Below are 15,242 nucleotides of genomic sequence, written 5' to 3'. Positions count from 1 at the left end.
CTGGGGTGGCTAAAGCTCAAGTTCCTTTGCCCATTGCACTAAACATGTATTTCTTGTCGGAAGATAGTCTCCCATGGGTACTGCACATTTCCACACAGCTTCTGAGTACAAGACATTTGGTTCCTGGCCATCTTTTCAAGAGCCTTGGGAGGCAGAGCTGTCTTGGGGAGAGCAGGGGGCAGGTTGGTTGGTTGGTGATATAATAAAGATTGAGCCTCTCTCCAAGGTAAAGCTCAGTTAGCTCTGCTCAGAGCCCATTGTAAGAGGATGGAGGTTCTAGGCTGAGGGTTTCAAGGCTTGAATAGAAGCCCAGGCATGCACGTCCTCAGTGCCTCCTGTGGTTCCAGGGACAAATGGTACAATGGAGAATTGTGAGGAGCTTGAGGAGCTGGAGACAGGGGAGGAGGATGAATGGGGTGACAGCGACCATGATGCATTCATAAACTGGCATGTTGAATTGAAACCCTTTGCACTACAACTTCAGGATAATTTTTGTTGGTGGTGGTGGTCATGGAGTTTGAACTCGGGGCCCGGGTGCTGTCCCTGAGCTCTTTTACTCAAGGCTAGCACTCTTACACTTTGAACCTCAGCTCTACTTCCAGTTTTTGAGTGGTTAACTGGAGAGAAGAGTCTCACAGGGACTTTTCTGCCTAGGCTGGCTTTGAACCTTGATCTTCAGATCTCAGCCTCCAGAGTAGCTGGGATTATAGGTGTGAGCCACCAGCACCCAGCTAAGGACATTTTTTTTTTTTTTGGTCAGTCCTGGGGCTTGGAGTCAGGACTGTGCACTGTCCCCGAGCATCTCTGTGCTTAAGGCTAGCACTCTACCACTTCAGCCACAGCACCACTTCCGGCCTTTTCTGTGTATGTGGTACTGAGGAATTGAACCCAGGGCTTCATGCATGCTAGGCAAGCACTGTACCACTAAGCCACAGTCCCAGTCCCTAAGAACAATTTTTAAAGAAAGGCTAAAGTTCATGTTCATGTCAGACTAGCACCTTTAGAACCACCTGATTTCAGGGTTGGCCTTTGGTTGGCTGTGGGAATCCAGGAAGGTCTCCACTATTTCCAGAAGGATCAGAGTGGCTGGTTGTGCCTGACTGTAGAAACACTTTGGTGTGGGATGGCTGCTTTATGCTTTGTTCTGACAGCTTGGTAGTTTGATGTGTGCCAGGCAGGGCTGCTTACCTGACTGACTCCTAGCAATGAGCTACAGTGGTTTGGAGACTCTCAGCTACATTTCACTCCTGAGCTTCCCTTGATGGGGTACCATGCGCATGCTCAGAGGTCATTGTTGGAGGAAATCTGCATGGCCCTGGGGAGTCTGCTGGGAGAGGGAGGACACTGGAGCGTGTCCAGGCTTCCCCAGGTGACCCTTCCCTTTCTGATTTTACTCTGTGTCCTTTCACTGAGATGAATCATAGCAGTGAGTCTGACTGGACCTGCATCCTGCATGTCCTCCCCTGGTGACTCACTGGACCCTGGGGTGGGAGCAGTGGGGGGCAGGGAGGGAGAAAGGAGGTGGGGAGGGAGCAGATTCCAGAATGTCAAGTCTTCTCTCAGCATCTGTTAAGGCTTGTTAAGGCTAAAACCTTAGGCAACTCAAAGTTCTGGTCAAAGCTGTCCGTGTGTGTGTGTGTGTGTGTGTGTGTGTGTGTGTGTGTGTGTGTGTGTATGTGTGTGTGACAGACTGGATTGTGGGGGACACTCCACTTCGGCTCCCTCCCTCCTGAAGAAGGACATCACCGTGACAGCCATCCTGTTCCTGTGATTACAGAAGGGAGGCAGAAAGGACATGCCGACAACCTTAGGCTACATAGTTGTTGAAGCCCCTAAAACCAACCAGCAGGCAGCGAGTCTGCTCAGCTTAGTCTGGGACCCAGAGCTCACACATGCTCTCCGCTGTGTCCACCACTCTGGGTGTGGTTTTCTTGGAACAGGTCCCAGCTAAAGTGGATCCTGCTGTTCGCAGCTGGAGGCCCTCTAAGGTCTCTGTCCAGCCTCACAACGTGGGACTCTCCTTTTTAGTGCTCAGTGATCAGCTCCATAAAAACAGCCAGCCTGCTGCAGTGGACACTTTGAAGGTGCCCATCAAGCTGGAAGGACAGGCCCAGAGCTGGACTTGGCATCGGCTCAGGACAAGTAGCCTGGAGATGCTGTTTATAGGGCTGAGGTGCAGGTGAGACATATGGACCTCACCGAGGAGAGAGACACAATGCTATAACCATAGCAACAGGAGGGGGAGACTCCCCTGCAAGGGGGGGAGCTCAGCAACGCTTCTGTCTGTGCCCACTGATGGGCATCAGCTCCCTGTCTGCACCCCCACTGCATCTCCCACCAAGTGGTGATTTTACTTTCCAGAGCTAGCCTCCCACATAAGAACTTGGGTTCTGAGCATTGCATATAGACTTCAGAGGAAGAACTAAAGGATACAGCCAATGCTTTTATTTTGGTACCAGACCTTCAGCCATGTGGATCCAAAACAAAAAAAAAAAGAAAAAAAAAACACCTTTCCAAGAGAAGGGCTCACTGCAAATGGTGCTTACATTCATGATTATATTTAAATAGTATCATAGATTGCAACAGCTTTGAGAGTGCTGATGTCTGAACATTTTCTAATGGAATAGCAGAAACTTTATCAGCGGAGTGGTTTTGTAGCATGTACCTGCAAAATAAGGTAGGGTAGAACCCAACAGAAGACAGTCTGTGAAAAAGAATATGCATCTTAACTCGGATAAGATAACACAGCAAAAATATAGTTACATATTGGGGCTCAGGTTCTTCTTCAGTGGGCAGTCACATGCTTTGCAGGTGTGAAGCCTTGGGTTCAATCTCTAGCAGCACCATTCTCTCTCTCACGCTCTCAGTGATATAAACACAGACGCATAATTTTTACATATCTTACAGACTTAATTCAATCACAAATGAAAATAAAAGCTTATTACATTTTTCTGATGGGTGCAACAGAAAATCATTTGAAAATGGTTCCCTTCTCTTTCCTTCTCCAACTCCATGTTCTCCCTAGTGGCCTGCTATTGTGTGTGTGTGTGTGTGTGTGTGTGTGTGTGTGTGTGTGTGTGTGTGTGTGTGTAGTGGCCTGCTATTGTGTGTGTGTGTGTGTGTGTGTGTGTGTGTAGTGGCCTGCTATTGTGTGTGTGTGTGTTGCCAGTCCTAGGCTTGAACTCAGGGCTGGGAACTGTCCCTGAGCTTCTTTTGCTCAAGGCTAGCACTCTACCACTTGAGCCACAGTGCCACTTCTGGCTTTTTCTGTGTGTGTGATACTGAGGAATCAAACCCAGGGCCTTATGCATGCTAGACAAGCACTCCACCACTGAGCCATCTTCCCAGCCTTGGGCCTGGTATCCTATACTTCCATCTACCTCCTTGCTGGACTATGAGTTCTGTACAGGAAAGATGAACTCCAGTCCCCATGAGATGACATTAGCTGATACCCAATAAACAAGTGTTGCGTGAATGAATGTAAACCAAGCACACATTTAACTACTATAAAAAGTGACATCCATGATATCATCTCAAGCACTGACCCATGTAACCAGTCAAGGCCCGCTCCACTTCAAGTCATGACCTTGGCCTTGACTCTTTCCTGGCTCCCTTGGGGCAAACTCCTTGTGTGTGTTTACCACTGGGGGGGGGGGGGATCCCAGCTCTGGGCGCGGTGGCTGTTGGCTTCTGGCCAGGTCGTGGAATGAAGCTTAACCAAGAGTGAGCCTCGGAGGGAAAGAGGAGCCGCACTTCAATCCAGCGTCCCCCTGAATTGCTGCACGTGGTGCTCCAGCCTCTGGGCCTCTGCCCGGAGGTGCGCCAGGGCTGCCGGGCTGGGATGCTGGAGCACCGCGCTCTTGGTGGCCAGCGCCAGGTCCCTGAGCAGCCCACAGAGGTAACTGCTTCTGCAGAGGATTTCGTGGTGCGCATCCTTCTCCCGGGTCTCCGCGCACAGCGTGTCCACTAGCTTCTGCCCGGCCGTGATCACCAGCTTGCTCTGAGAGATGAAGACCTCAGGGGCTGGGCTGCTGTGGAGGCTGCTGGCAAACACACGGACGGCTTTGAGGAGCGCCCCAAAATACAGCCGGCAGTGTTCAGAGAGACGGATTTTCCTCTCAAGGGTCTGCTGACTCAAGGGTTGGGGCACAAGAGAGCTAGGACCCTGAGGAAGAGGAAGAGGAAAAGCAATAAGGTACAGACAGATGAAGAGGCTCTAGTCGCCTTCCTCTTCCTGTGGTTGCTCAATCTGCAAGAACTTCTATGACAACGTGCACAGTCTGGTTAGGGAAAACTTGATACTACAACATTTGTCCAAGAAATTAATGTTGATGTTTGCAAAGTCCTGCTACAGATAATCCTGCAGATAGACATTTGTATTATATATTATGTATTGTAACACACACGTGTAATTTTTTTTATCAGTTGTGGGGCTTGAGCTCCCAGTGTGAGTATTGACCCAGAGCTCTTTCTGCTCAAGGCTAGCGCTCTACCACTTTGCGTCACAGCTCCACTTCCAGTTTTCTGGTGGTTAATTGAAGATAATAGCCTCACAGACTTTCCTGCTGGCTTTTTATGATTTCAGATCTCAGCCTCTTGAATAGCTAGTATTACAGGCATGAGCCACCAGTACACAGCCACATGTATAAAACTTTACTCAGCCCTTTCAGTAGACCAGAGAAACCTCTTCTTAAGAACATATTGGCAATGAGTGTATTTTATCTTTCAGCCACATGGGAAAGGAAACAGATATGCAACGAATACCTATAATCCTAGCTATTAGGGAGGCTTATGCAGGATGATCAAGTCCAGGCAGGCCTGGGCAAAAGCAAAAGGAGGCTGAGGGTATTGCTCAAGAGGAAGCATTTGCCTAGGCAAGTGTAAGGCCCCAGGACTGTCTCTTCTCTACCACCTCCCACCAAAAGTTCATTTGATAATAAGGTTTTGCCGTGTGTGTGTGTGTGTGTGTGTGTGTGTGTGTGTGTGTGTGTGCGTGCGTGCGCGCGCACGCACGCACACACACGCATGCGCACTGATACTAGGGCTTTGTGTTCTTGCTTGGCTTTGCTGCTCAAGTCCAGCACTCTACTACTCGAGCCATGCCTACACGTCTAGCTTTTTAGTGGTTAATTGGCAATAAGACTCTGGCTTTCCTGCCCAGGCTGGCTTTGAACCACGACCCTCAAATCCCAGCTCCAGAATAGTTAGGATTATAAACCTGCACCACCAGTACCCAGCTAACCAAAAACTTATTTTCACAAAGTTTTCCTTCTGGAAAATGGTATCATTGTCTCCCCAGAGCCAGGAGTATTGAAGGATACCCAACATCTTAAGGAAGTGGCAAGTAGGTAACAATCCAAAGCTCCGTCTTGATTTTTTTTTTTTTTTTTTTTTGGTCTGCTGTGGGGCTTGAACTCTAGGCCTGGGCACTGTCCCTCAGCTCTGCATCAGTTTTCTGGTGGTTCACTGGAGAGGAGTCTCATGGACTTTCCTGCTGGACTGACTTTGAACCGTGATCCTCAGGTCTCAGCTCGGATCTCCTGAGTAGCTAGCATTACAGGCGTGAGCCACTGCCACCCGGCCCTTCTTGATTTTTTTATCCACCCTTTTGTTGTTGTACTGAGGGTTGAACCCAGGGCCTTTCACACACTAGGGCAGGTGCTGTACCACTGAGCTCCACTCAAGCCTCCCTTTGCAGTTTTATGAGTAAGGGAAATAGTCTCAGAGCAGGAGCTGCAGGATGGCTGCAGGGGCCATCCAGTTAGCAAGTCACGAGTCTGAAGCTCCAAGTCAATTGGCTAAGTCAGAAACTCTCTTTCCCTTCCCCTCTACCTCCTCTCATTTGTCGGTGGACTCCTGGAGACAGGACCAGGCAGGGGGTGGTGTCAGAAGAGGTCTTGTCCCCAGGGCTGGTGCGTTTGGAAGGGAGGAGGGCGGCGTACTTTGGAGATGTACATTTGTTTTTAGGATTTCGTAGGGAACATGGAAAATGAAAGCAATGAGTGTTTTTTAGTGGAAAGTGAGAAAAGGTGAGGTGTGGGTGGAAGTGGATGTATTGAAAGCAGAGAGCGGACAAGGTCGCGGTTAGAAGCAGGAAGAACCAAGAGCCAGACACTAGACTGTCAGCCTCTCCACTTGAAAACAACTGCTACAGCAGCTATCCTAGCTATTCAGGAGGCTGAGATTTGAGGACCATGGTTCAAAGCCAGCCTGGGAAAAAAACATCCCTGAGATGTTTATCTCAATTAACTGCCAGAAGACTGGAAGTGGAGCTGTGGTTCAAAGTGCTAGAGTTGCTAGCCTTGAGCAGAAAAGCTCAGGGATAGCCCCCAGGCCGTGAGTTCAAGCCCCATGACCACCACCACAAAACAGCAAAATCAACTACAGGCAAATAAACACTGAAGGTGGTATCCACTCCCTTACGGAGGAAACACTGAAGGTCTGATTCAGGTGGTGAAGCACTTGCCTAGCGAGCCTGAAGCTTAGATTCAATCCTCATTACTGCCAAAGAATCATGTACACCTATAAAAATTAAAATTTTATTCACATTTCTAGAATGTGCAGTCCTAAGATTTGAACTCAGGGCTTCAAGCTTGCTAGGCAGGCATTCCAGCACTTGCAAGGTAGGGCATTCCTAGGTAGGCTTGGATGAAAGATTGCAAAAATCCTTTCTGATCCTATTTGCAGAGATAAAATGGAAGTACAAATATTTCAAGGGGGGAAAAAACCCCATTGAAATCTGTGATCTACTTGCCCAGATACTAAGATCTTATTTCCTAATACCATTTGATCTAGAGGCTTATGCCCTTGAATTTTATTTTCTGGGAAATGGAGCTGCTGTTTTCCCAGAGCCCCTGGTTTATGGAGGGAGAATCCCAGCCCCTTCCCTGACACGCCCCTGTTCGGGCACCCAGTGGGAGGCCCTGTTACCCCTCAGAACCCGGAACTCACCTGCCCACTGGTGTCCGTTCCACTCTTCTTCCCCAGTTCAGTGGAGAGTTCACTTTCCTTTTCCTTGGGAAAGGGACTCTGTGTGCATGTCTCATGCTGGGGGCCGGCATTTGGGATTAGTTGCACAAGCTCTTCTTTTTCACCGTTCTGAGTGAAAAGGAGCCTCGCATTGGCAATGACAATGGAGGCGAACCTCTTGACATCTTCTGGAACTATCCGAGCCACCATGACAAACCTCTCAAGGTCATCTGAGCTGTTTGGGACTTGATCTGTGCCAAGAACGTCGAGAGACCACTCGTAGCTGTCTAGGCTTCCCTTTGCTTCCAGCAGGATCTGGTAGGAGTTGGAGATGGTCTGGAGCTGATCTTGAATTCTAGCCTGAAGATGATGGTCCGTGAGGTGGCAGGCCGACCCACGAACGCCTTGCGCAAAATCCAGAAATTGCCTTAAAGATTCCTCGACGTGGCCAGCGGCCTGGCGGATGGCGTGGACGTGGGTCTCCAAAGAGTCTCTGAACCTCCACTTCCTATTCACGAAGAGCAGCAGGCCTGCCGCAGAACCGGCCACCTGGTGCTGCAGGGCCATCGCTGTCTCCTTGGCCGTGTCGGGATCCAGGTCCAGGGCGAGCTCTGAAGAGGAGCTGCTGGAGGAGTCAGCTGACATGGAGGAGCAGGAAGACATGACACTCGCCCTGCTGCTGTCTGAGCTGGAGACGGATAACCGGTGAGGCTCGTGGGACAGGGAGGTTGTCGGCCGGGAGAACCAGGACGAATCGTGGCCTGGGGGAGTCTCCGGAGCCTGCTTGGCTTTGCCCCGCTCACTTCCGGGCTGGAGCACACCCGACATGGCCTTAGGGATGGCGTAAATGTTGGGCGTGGTGTTCTGCTGCTCCACCCGGGGCACCAGAAAGCTGGACGGTACCTTGTAGCTGACGCCGGCCTCTGACGGGAGCGAGTCCCGAGGTGCTGTGCCGGGGTGAGGAGAGACGTCTGGAAGGCTGGATTTTTTCTGCCTGAGCATGTTGTCGCCGGGCTGTGGGGGGACACTCCTGGCACGGCTGTTGGGGGGGTTGGGGACTGGGGAGGATGAAGCGGGGCCCGCACGGGGCTCCACTTTTGCCTGGGGGCTGGGTAAGGATGGGCTTCTCACACTGGCACTTCGGGGAGACGGGATGTCGTAGGTCCATGCTGGTTTCTGAGGGTTTGGTAACGTGTGGCAGCTGGAGCTCCCCACGGCCGCGGCCGCTGTCAGGACAATCCCGGGCTCCTGGGGAGGGAGACATGCACGGCTGCTCAGGCCTCGGTGCTCAGTGGAGTCTGGCTGCCAGCTCTGCGCCTGGTCCTTTGGCAGCTCCCCACGGGCGCCCGCTCAAGGCTCTTCCTTCTTTTTGTGCCTCTGTCTCTCTGCTTCTGCCATGACAGCCCTGTCTTACTTACCTGTCACCCCCCCCCCCCCCCCAGCTCAGAAGACTTATACACTGTATTTTATTTTCCCCAAATGGGTCCTTCTGCTCCAACCGTCTTTCCAACCCTTCCTTTTCCATCTAACAAACTCCTACCCATCCCTTCTGAAGCCTGCTGAAATGCGGCCCCTTTGTAAGACTTTCCCAGTAGCCTCGGGCGACTGTGTTTATGGGCCTTGTGTGGTTGGAGCCAATGTGGTTGAGTCACACAAGCTTCAAGTGAGATCTTTGAATCCAGTACTGCGGCTAAGCTCTGGAATGCCTCACACAGGCGCCTGTCGGGTTAGGGGTGGAGACTCCAACCATTTCTTCTCCCTCCCCTGCCACTTTTACTTCCTGGTCACCAACAGTAGAATGTCTTTGCTGTACCATGCACTTTCAGTGTTAGTTTGCTAGGAAATGCTCCCCTCTCCTGGGCTGGCTTGAGTGATAGAATGACTGCCTAGAAGGTACAAGGCTCTGAGTTCAAATCCCAGTATGACCCCTCCCCACCAAGGAAAAAAAAGAAATGAAATGACCCTCACCACTCCTAGCTCCTATATTGGCCACTTAGTCTCTAGCTTGTGGCATTATTTTGGGAAGTTCTGGAAACTTTAGGGGATAGATCCCTAGCTAGAGAAAGTAGGTCCCTTGGTGGGGGGGGGGATGAATTGGGGGGGGGTCGGGGGGGGACAGGCATCTTGTCTCTGACTCCATCTTGGCTCACTCTCTCTGCTTCCTGACCACCGTGAGGTAAGTAGCTGGTGCCACACCCTCCCTCAGCCATGATGCTCTGCCCAGGAGCAGAGGACCAACACACTGTGGACGGATTCTTTCTAAACAGTTAGAAAAGTAAGTACTTCCTGCCTTGAATTTGTTGATCACAGTGGGGCACAGGTGGCTGATAGGCCCACCATGACCAGTGAAGCCCCCCCCCCCCCCGCCCAGGCTCAACAACCAGCCAACCCAACATGGGCTGAACCCCGTGAACCTTGTGAGCTGTTTGCCTCAGCCATGGAAGCTAATAACGTTTCCCAGAGGACGCTAGGTTTGAGGGCCTCGCGCCTCCGTGTGGGTGCATCCATACTCACGCCGGCGTGGCTGGCCGGGGGGTGGAGGGCTGCCCTCTGGGGGCTGGCTGGTACGTCGTACAATGGCTGCTTCTCCCGCTCCTAGGGAAAGATCACGAGGGAAACAGTTCTGACTTTTCCTCAGCAATGGCGGCCAGCACAAACTGTCCACACCCCAGTGTTTTCTCCAGAGGAAGATGCAGGTTTCTAAACACCCTTTGGGGCTCTCAGTCCTGGAGCTCTTCAGAAAGACGTCTTTGAGCTGCATGGATGACCTTTAGCAATGCACTTGGTGCTTTCGAAAGTGCCTTTCTCGCTGAAGATAGAGAAAAGCCATGGGGTCATTGCAGCTCAAACAGAGGGAGGTAGGCCTTAACACAGAACGACACCAGAGAGCGGGGACTGGACCTAATGAGTCTGCATTTTTTGTGTGTATTTTTCCTGGTAGAACATTCTGCCTTTCACTCATGTGTTCACCTGAAAATATGTCTTGACTGCCTATGAGCTACTAGGCACTAAGCCAAATGGCACCATATGCCTATAGTAATGATAACAAAAAACGGGGGGGGGGGAGGGTTTGAGCTGGACACTGGTGGCTCACACCTGTAACCCTAGCTACTAAGGAGCATAAGATTTGAGGAGCTCAGTTTGAAGCCAACCCAGGAAGATAAATCCAGGAGACTCTCATCTCCAACTAACCAGCGCAGAAGGTAAAAGCAGAGCTGTGGCTCAATTGGTAGAGTGTGATTCTTGAGTGAAAAATTAAGGGACAGCATCCAGGCCCTGAGTTTAAGCCCCAGTACTGGCACACACAAAAGAAGGTCTGTGGGGTAAGATGGAGGAGAAGGATGGAAGAAATGACGTTGTTCAAAATGTACCATACTCTTACCCTGACTTACGGAATTGTAACTTCTTTTTAAAACTACTTATTAACATTTTTAAAGAGGGTTTGCTAAGCACCAGTGGCTCACGCCTGTAATCCTATCTACTTGCCAGGCTGAGATATGAGGATTACAGTTCAAAGCCAGCCTGGGCAGGAAATCCTGTGAGACTTTGATCTCTAGTAAAAACTACCAAAAGGAGCCAGGCACCAGTGATTCATGATTGTAATCCGTGAGACTCTAATCTCCAATAAGCTACTTGGAAAATAAAACAGAAGTGGCACTGTGGCTCAAATGGTAGAGCGATAGTCTTGAGTACAAAGAGGCTTAGAGACAGTACCCAGGCCCTGAGTTCAAGTCCTAGGACTGGCAAATAAAACCCCAACCAACCAACAAAACAAACAAAAATTACCAAAAGGCCAGACACGGACCTGTAACTTAAGTGGTAGAACACTTGGCTTGAACAAAAGAAGCTCAGGGCCAGTGCCCAGGCCCTGAGTTTGAGCCACAGGACTGGCACACACATACACAGAAAAGATTTGGATGACTGATTTGACAAACTTGAGGACCTGCTAAGAACCAGGCACTGCGTTTCTTAAGGACATGACTGCTACTGCCCTGCTCAAGCTCCTTTGGTGCCTGTGACGCATATATGTTAAATAATGTACTATATTAGATGATTAATGTGAGTAGCAATCAGGAAATATTAATTGTATAATATAGTACAATGTTAAGACTGGGTCAAATATCGTTAAGGATTTTTTTTTTTGGTCGGTCGTGGGGCTTGAACTCTGGGCCTAGGCGCTGCCCCTTGGCTCTTCAGCTCGAGGTGAGCACTCTACCACTTGGGCCACAGCACCATTTCCAGCTTCTTCTATTTATGTGGTGCTGAGGAATCGAACCCAGGGTCTCATGCATGCAAGGCAAGCACTCTACCACTGAGCCACCTTCCCAGCCCTGTTAAGGATTATTTTTTTAGGCCTACTGATATGGCCCAAGGCTAGACTGCTTGCTTAGAATACTAAGTCCAGCACTACAGAAAAAAATGTGTGTGTGTGTGTGTGTGTGTGTGTGTGTGTGTGTGTGTGTGTATGCTGGTATTGCGGCTTGAGCTCAGAGGCTCTTGGATTTGTCTGCCATGCTGGCTTTCAAACTTGATGCTCAGATTTTAGCCTTCTGAGTAGTTAGGATTATAGACATAAGCTTCTGTGCCTGATATTGTTGTTTTTTTAAATAAATGCATGTATGTACATATACATGTACATAATAAAATATGTATTATAAAGTAAAAGTAAGATTTCAAAAATATCTGTGCCGGGCTCCTGGGCACAAGGGTGGTGACGCAGTTAGTCATGAGTGGTGATGTTGTCCTGGGCGGGAGAAGTTCTAGCCCACTGAGGACTCCACTCTGGGAAGGCGAATGCAGTATCCTGTGACTCAGCACTCAGCTCTGGGGGAAGCAGGGCTGCTCAACAAGACTCACCTTAAGCGTTGAGTGGACCCGGCTCTGGGCAGGCATGTCGTACACCTGGGAAGGCTGAGTTGGCAGCCAGGTCCTGGTGGGTCTGGGAAGCACAAAAAGGGCCTTGGAAAGAAAAAGAAGGGAGCTAAGTGAAAGGACATGTTACACTGGTTACCACCGTACCTTCAAAGGACACCCCAGGCAGCAGGGTCGGCCAGGCAGACACTGCATTTGCCATTACCACTGGTGGGCAGATCCCTCTCTGTGGAGATGAGAGCAGGACACTGTGGGGGGTCTCATGGAGGAGGGCCAGCTTCCTCCCGGGGTGGACCACAGCTGCCTGTGTTACCTCGCCTGGGAAGCAGGTTAGGATGCACCAGCTTTGGCTCCATGCTATGATTCCGAGTGCTGAGAGGCCCCAGGGACCTGCTGTATAAATAAGCTTGCTCAATGATTCTAAGGACAGAGAGACTGGGTCTCTAACACTGAGCTATTCATATATTCACCTAAAACTTTGTTTTTGTTTTTTCTTTTAGCACTCCTGGGGCTTGAATTCATCACCAGGCAGGTGCCACTCCACTGAGTCATACCCCTGATCCCTTTCTGCAATTGGTTAACTCTGAGATGTGGATTAGCTTCCTGCCCAGGTGAGCACCTAGGCCACAATCTGCCTATTTATGCTCCCCAGGAAGGTAGGATGGCAGGTTTAGATCACTGTGTCCTCAGAATGGCCTTGAGCCATGGTCCTCTCTATCTCTGCCTCCTAAGAAACTAGGGTTACACATGTTAGCCACCAGCACACAGATCATCTAAAGCTGCCAGAACAGTAGCTGCCAGCCAAAGTCAGGCAGAGCTGACTTTCCAAATACACAATGGAGGAACTAACAAGGTCTATAGGAAACAGAACGTTCTGCTTAGGTGTGAGAGAAGATTGGGAAGTAGGAGGTGTTCAGAGAAACTGTGAGTGACAGATTTTGCTGGCATGAGTGGGAAGCAGAAGAGATGTTGACAGGGGAGTGAGTGCAGGCAGGAGAGGGGCAGAGTGAAAGGGACACAGATGTAGGTGGTCACAGAGAGGAGCTGCAGGACTCACTGTAGATTTACATGACTAAAGACCTAGTTCTGGGGAGAACCCACTCAGCTATAGCACTGAGCCTATGGAGTATGAGCTTGTGAGGTGGAAGGCAAGGCTGGTTTGATCATGTGGAGCTCAGAGCTGCCAACTCTATGCTACAGGGGCAGCTGTGGCAGCCCAGATAGAAACCTGAGTTATCTGGTGAACTTTTTTTTTTTTTAAATTTTTCCAGAGGCTATACATAGGGCAATGGTGAACTTTTTCTTTTGGTCAGTCATGGGGCTTAAACTCAGGGCCTGCGCACTGTTCCTGAGCTCTTTCACTCATTCTACCACTTTGAGCCACAGTGTCATTTCTGGTTTTCTAGTCGTTAATTGGAGATAAAGAGTCTCATGTACTTTTGTGCCCAGGCTGGCTTCAAACCACAATCATCCAATCTCAGCCTCCTGAGTAGCTAGGATTATGGGCGTGGGCTATAGTTGCCTGGCCTTTATTTAGTGAACTTCAACTCAGATTCTCATTCTTCTATCTTAGATCTTCGAACTAGAACATCACTGGGCAAGGCTTCGGTGTGTGTGTGTGTGTGTGTGTGTGTGTGTGTGTGTGTGTGTGTGTGTGTGTGTGTGTGTGTGTGTGTGTGTGTGTGTGTGTGCTGAAGGCTGCTGGCTGCCAGGAGGGACTTATTATATATAAAGTGAAAGGAAGTTGGGTTGCAGTATGATTCAGCACAGGCTGGAGAACAAGATGAGCTGGGAAGACTCAGTTTCTGAACTCCAGCACTGGGAGAATGTAGCTTCTGTCTGAGGTCCAAGGAACCTGTCATCGAGTAGGGCATTTCCCAGTTGGCTCATAGAGGTGAGAGGGAGTCAGGATGATTTAAATGCGGACAGGAAGGAGGCAGCTCAGATGTAGGAGAAGCTCCTGAGGACCAGACCAGAGTCCTTTTATCATCAGTGTCTCCAGGACCCAGCACTGGGATGGCACAGGTGAAGGGCCAGCATTTGTTTGTTTTGGGTGAATGAATGTGGCTAGTTTGAGATGGGAGCAATTAGCTAGTCTGGCTTCACCAGGCTGCACCCACAGGCATGGCTAGCACAGGTATGGGGCCAATAATTGGCAGCTCCTTTCTTCCTAGCAAAGGAAGCTGGGTGTGTAAAAACCTGGGTTCTGGGAAGCAGGGCTCTCTGAAGTGCCCTGGTTAAGAAGGAAACATCCCACATCTCCCTGGAGAGCCTGAGTCTTGTGCACAGAGGAGCAGACTGCCCCAGCACCAGCCTTCCATACCTCTGTCTCCCCTTTGTGCAACTTTGAGACTATCGCAAAACAGCGTTGGCTATATTTATTCCTCTCATCCTATAATAACACCATCCTTTCCTCTGAGAGATGCTTCCAGGCTCCTGTGTTCTGGAATCTTTCTTATTATAGCCCATGACCCTGACTCTGACCTTGGTGCTTCTATGCGGATTGGCCCAAGCCATCAATGGCTCCCGTTACATTTTGAGTTGAGTGCTCTCCCCTAAACACGGCCAAGACGTCATATACTACCAAGCCCAGGGACCACCCCGTACAGTGTGTGGCTGACTACCAGTGCTACCCGCCCTCCCATCCGTCCTCCCACAGTCCCGACACACTAGATCTGCCCTGATGCAGACTCTCCTCAAATGCTGCCCCGCTTCTTTCCCTCCCTCAGGACTTCAGGCCCATGTCATTCACCTGGCTGCCCGGGTGCGCTGTGGGTGCCTACAAGAACACCTACAGAACCCAGGGACTTTCCTGAGGGTGGCATTTCAGACCGAATGATGCCACTTCAAACATGCCTAGTGCTTCTTGGAAAAACGTAGGCTTGGGGGTGGGGGTGGGGAGGGACCATCAGTTATGGAACATGTATGAGAAACGGGGTTTCAAAAGGGAGCAGAAATCCCAGGTTAGGAACTAGTGGGTCTAAGAACAACTTCACCAAGAGATCTTACCCCTGATGGGGACTTCAATCAAAATTGATTATGTTTCTTATGTGGTCATTTCTGTAGTTTTGGTTTTAAGTCACGCCTTTCTATTATATTAAGGAAGTTGAAATAAAAAGTAAAACAAAGCTGAGGTTCATGGCTGCCCTAGGGGGGAAGTGGCAAAGAAAGGGGGGAGACTTGGGTAGGAGACCTGGTTTTGTTCAATGTCTCGATTTATACTAGAGGCTGAGCAATGCTCTTAGGATCTGAAGGTGAGTTTAACGAAAAGCTCCATAGAGCTGAGCCCAGTGGCTCATGTTTATAATCCCAGCTACTCAGAGGCCGAGATAGGAAGGATCTTAGTTGGGAGTCAGTCAAGGTAAAAAGTCTCCCCTCATAAAAGCTGAGTGTGGAGTGGG

At 50.0% G+C, this 15,242-nt stretch overlaps 1 protein-coding gene across 2 annotated transcripts in view; it reads right to left on the bottom strand.

The window, feature by feature from the left end:
• Window positions 1-2,466: 2,466 nt before the first annotated feature.
• Window positions 2,467-15,242, bottom strand: part of Cass4 (Cas scaffold protein family member 4) — a 34,674-nt gene continuing 21,898 nt past the window's right edge. For both annotated transcript variants that reach the window (XM_069990136.1, XM_069990138.1), the window contains 4 exons: window positions 11,827-11,928; window positions 9,484-9,564; window positions 6,952-8,217; window positions 2,467-4,165 (listed from right to left, as the gene is read on the bottom strand). In XM_069990136.1, coding sequence (XP_069846237.1) covers window positions 3,755-4,165; window positions 6,952-8,217; window positions 9,484-9,564; window positions 11,827-11,928 — 1,860 coding nt within the window. In that variant the 3' untranslated portion in view covers window positions 2,467-3,754. The remainder of the gene's footprint in view (window positions 4,166-6,951; window positions 8,218-9,483; window positions 9,565-11,826; window positions 11,929-15,242) is intronic.

This window comes from Dipodomys merriami, unplaced genomic scaffold (assembly GCF_024711535.1).
Source record: "Dipodomys merriami isolate MVZ:Mamm:240054 unplaced genomic scaffold, mDipMer1.0.p SCAF_39, whole genome shotgun sequence".
Classification (NCBI taxonomy): Eukaryota; Metazoa; Chordata; class Mammalia; order Rodentia; family Heteromyidae; genus Dipodomys; species Dipodomys merriami.
Note: the sequence above shows the minus strand (reverse complement) of the source record. Positions and strands in the feature narration are given on the sequence as shown.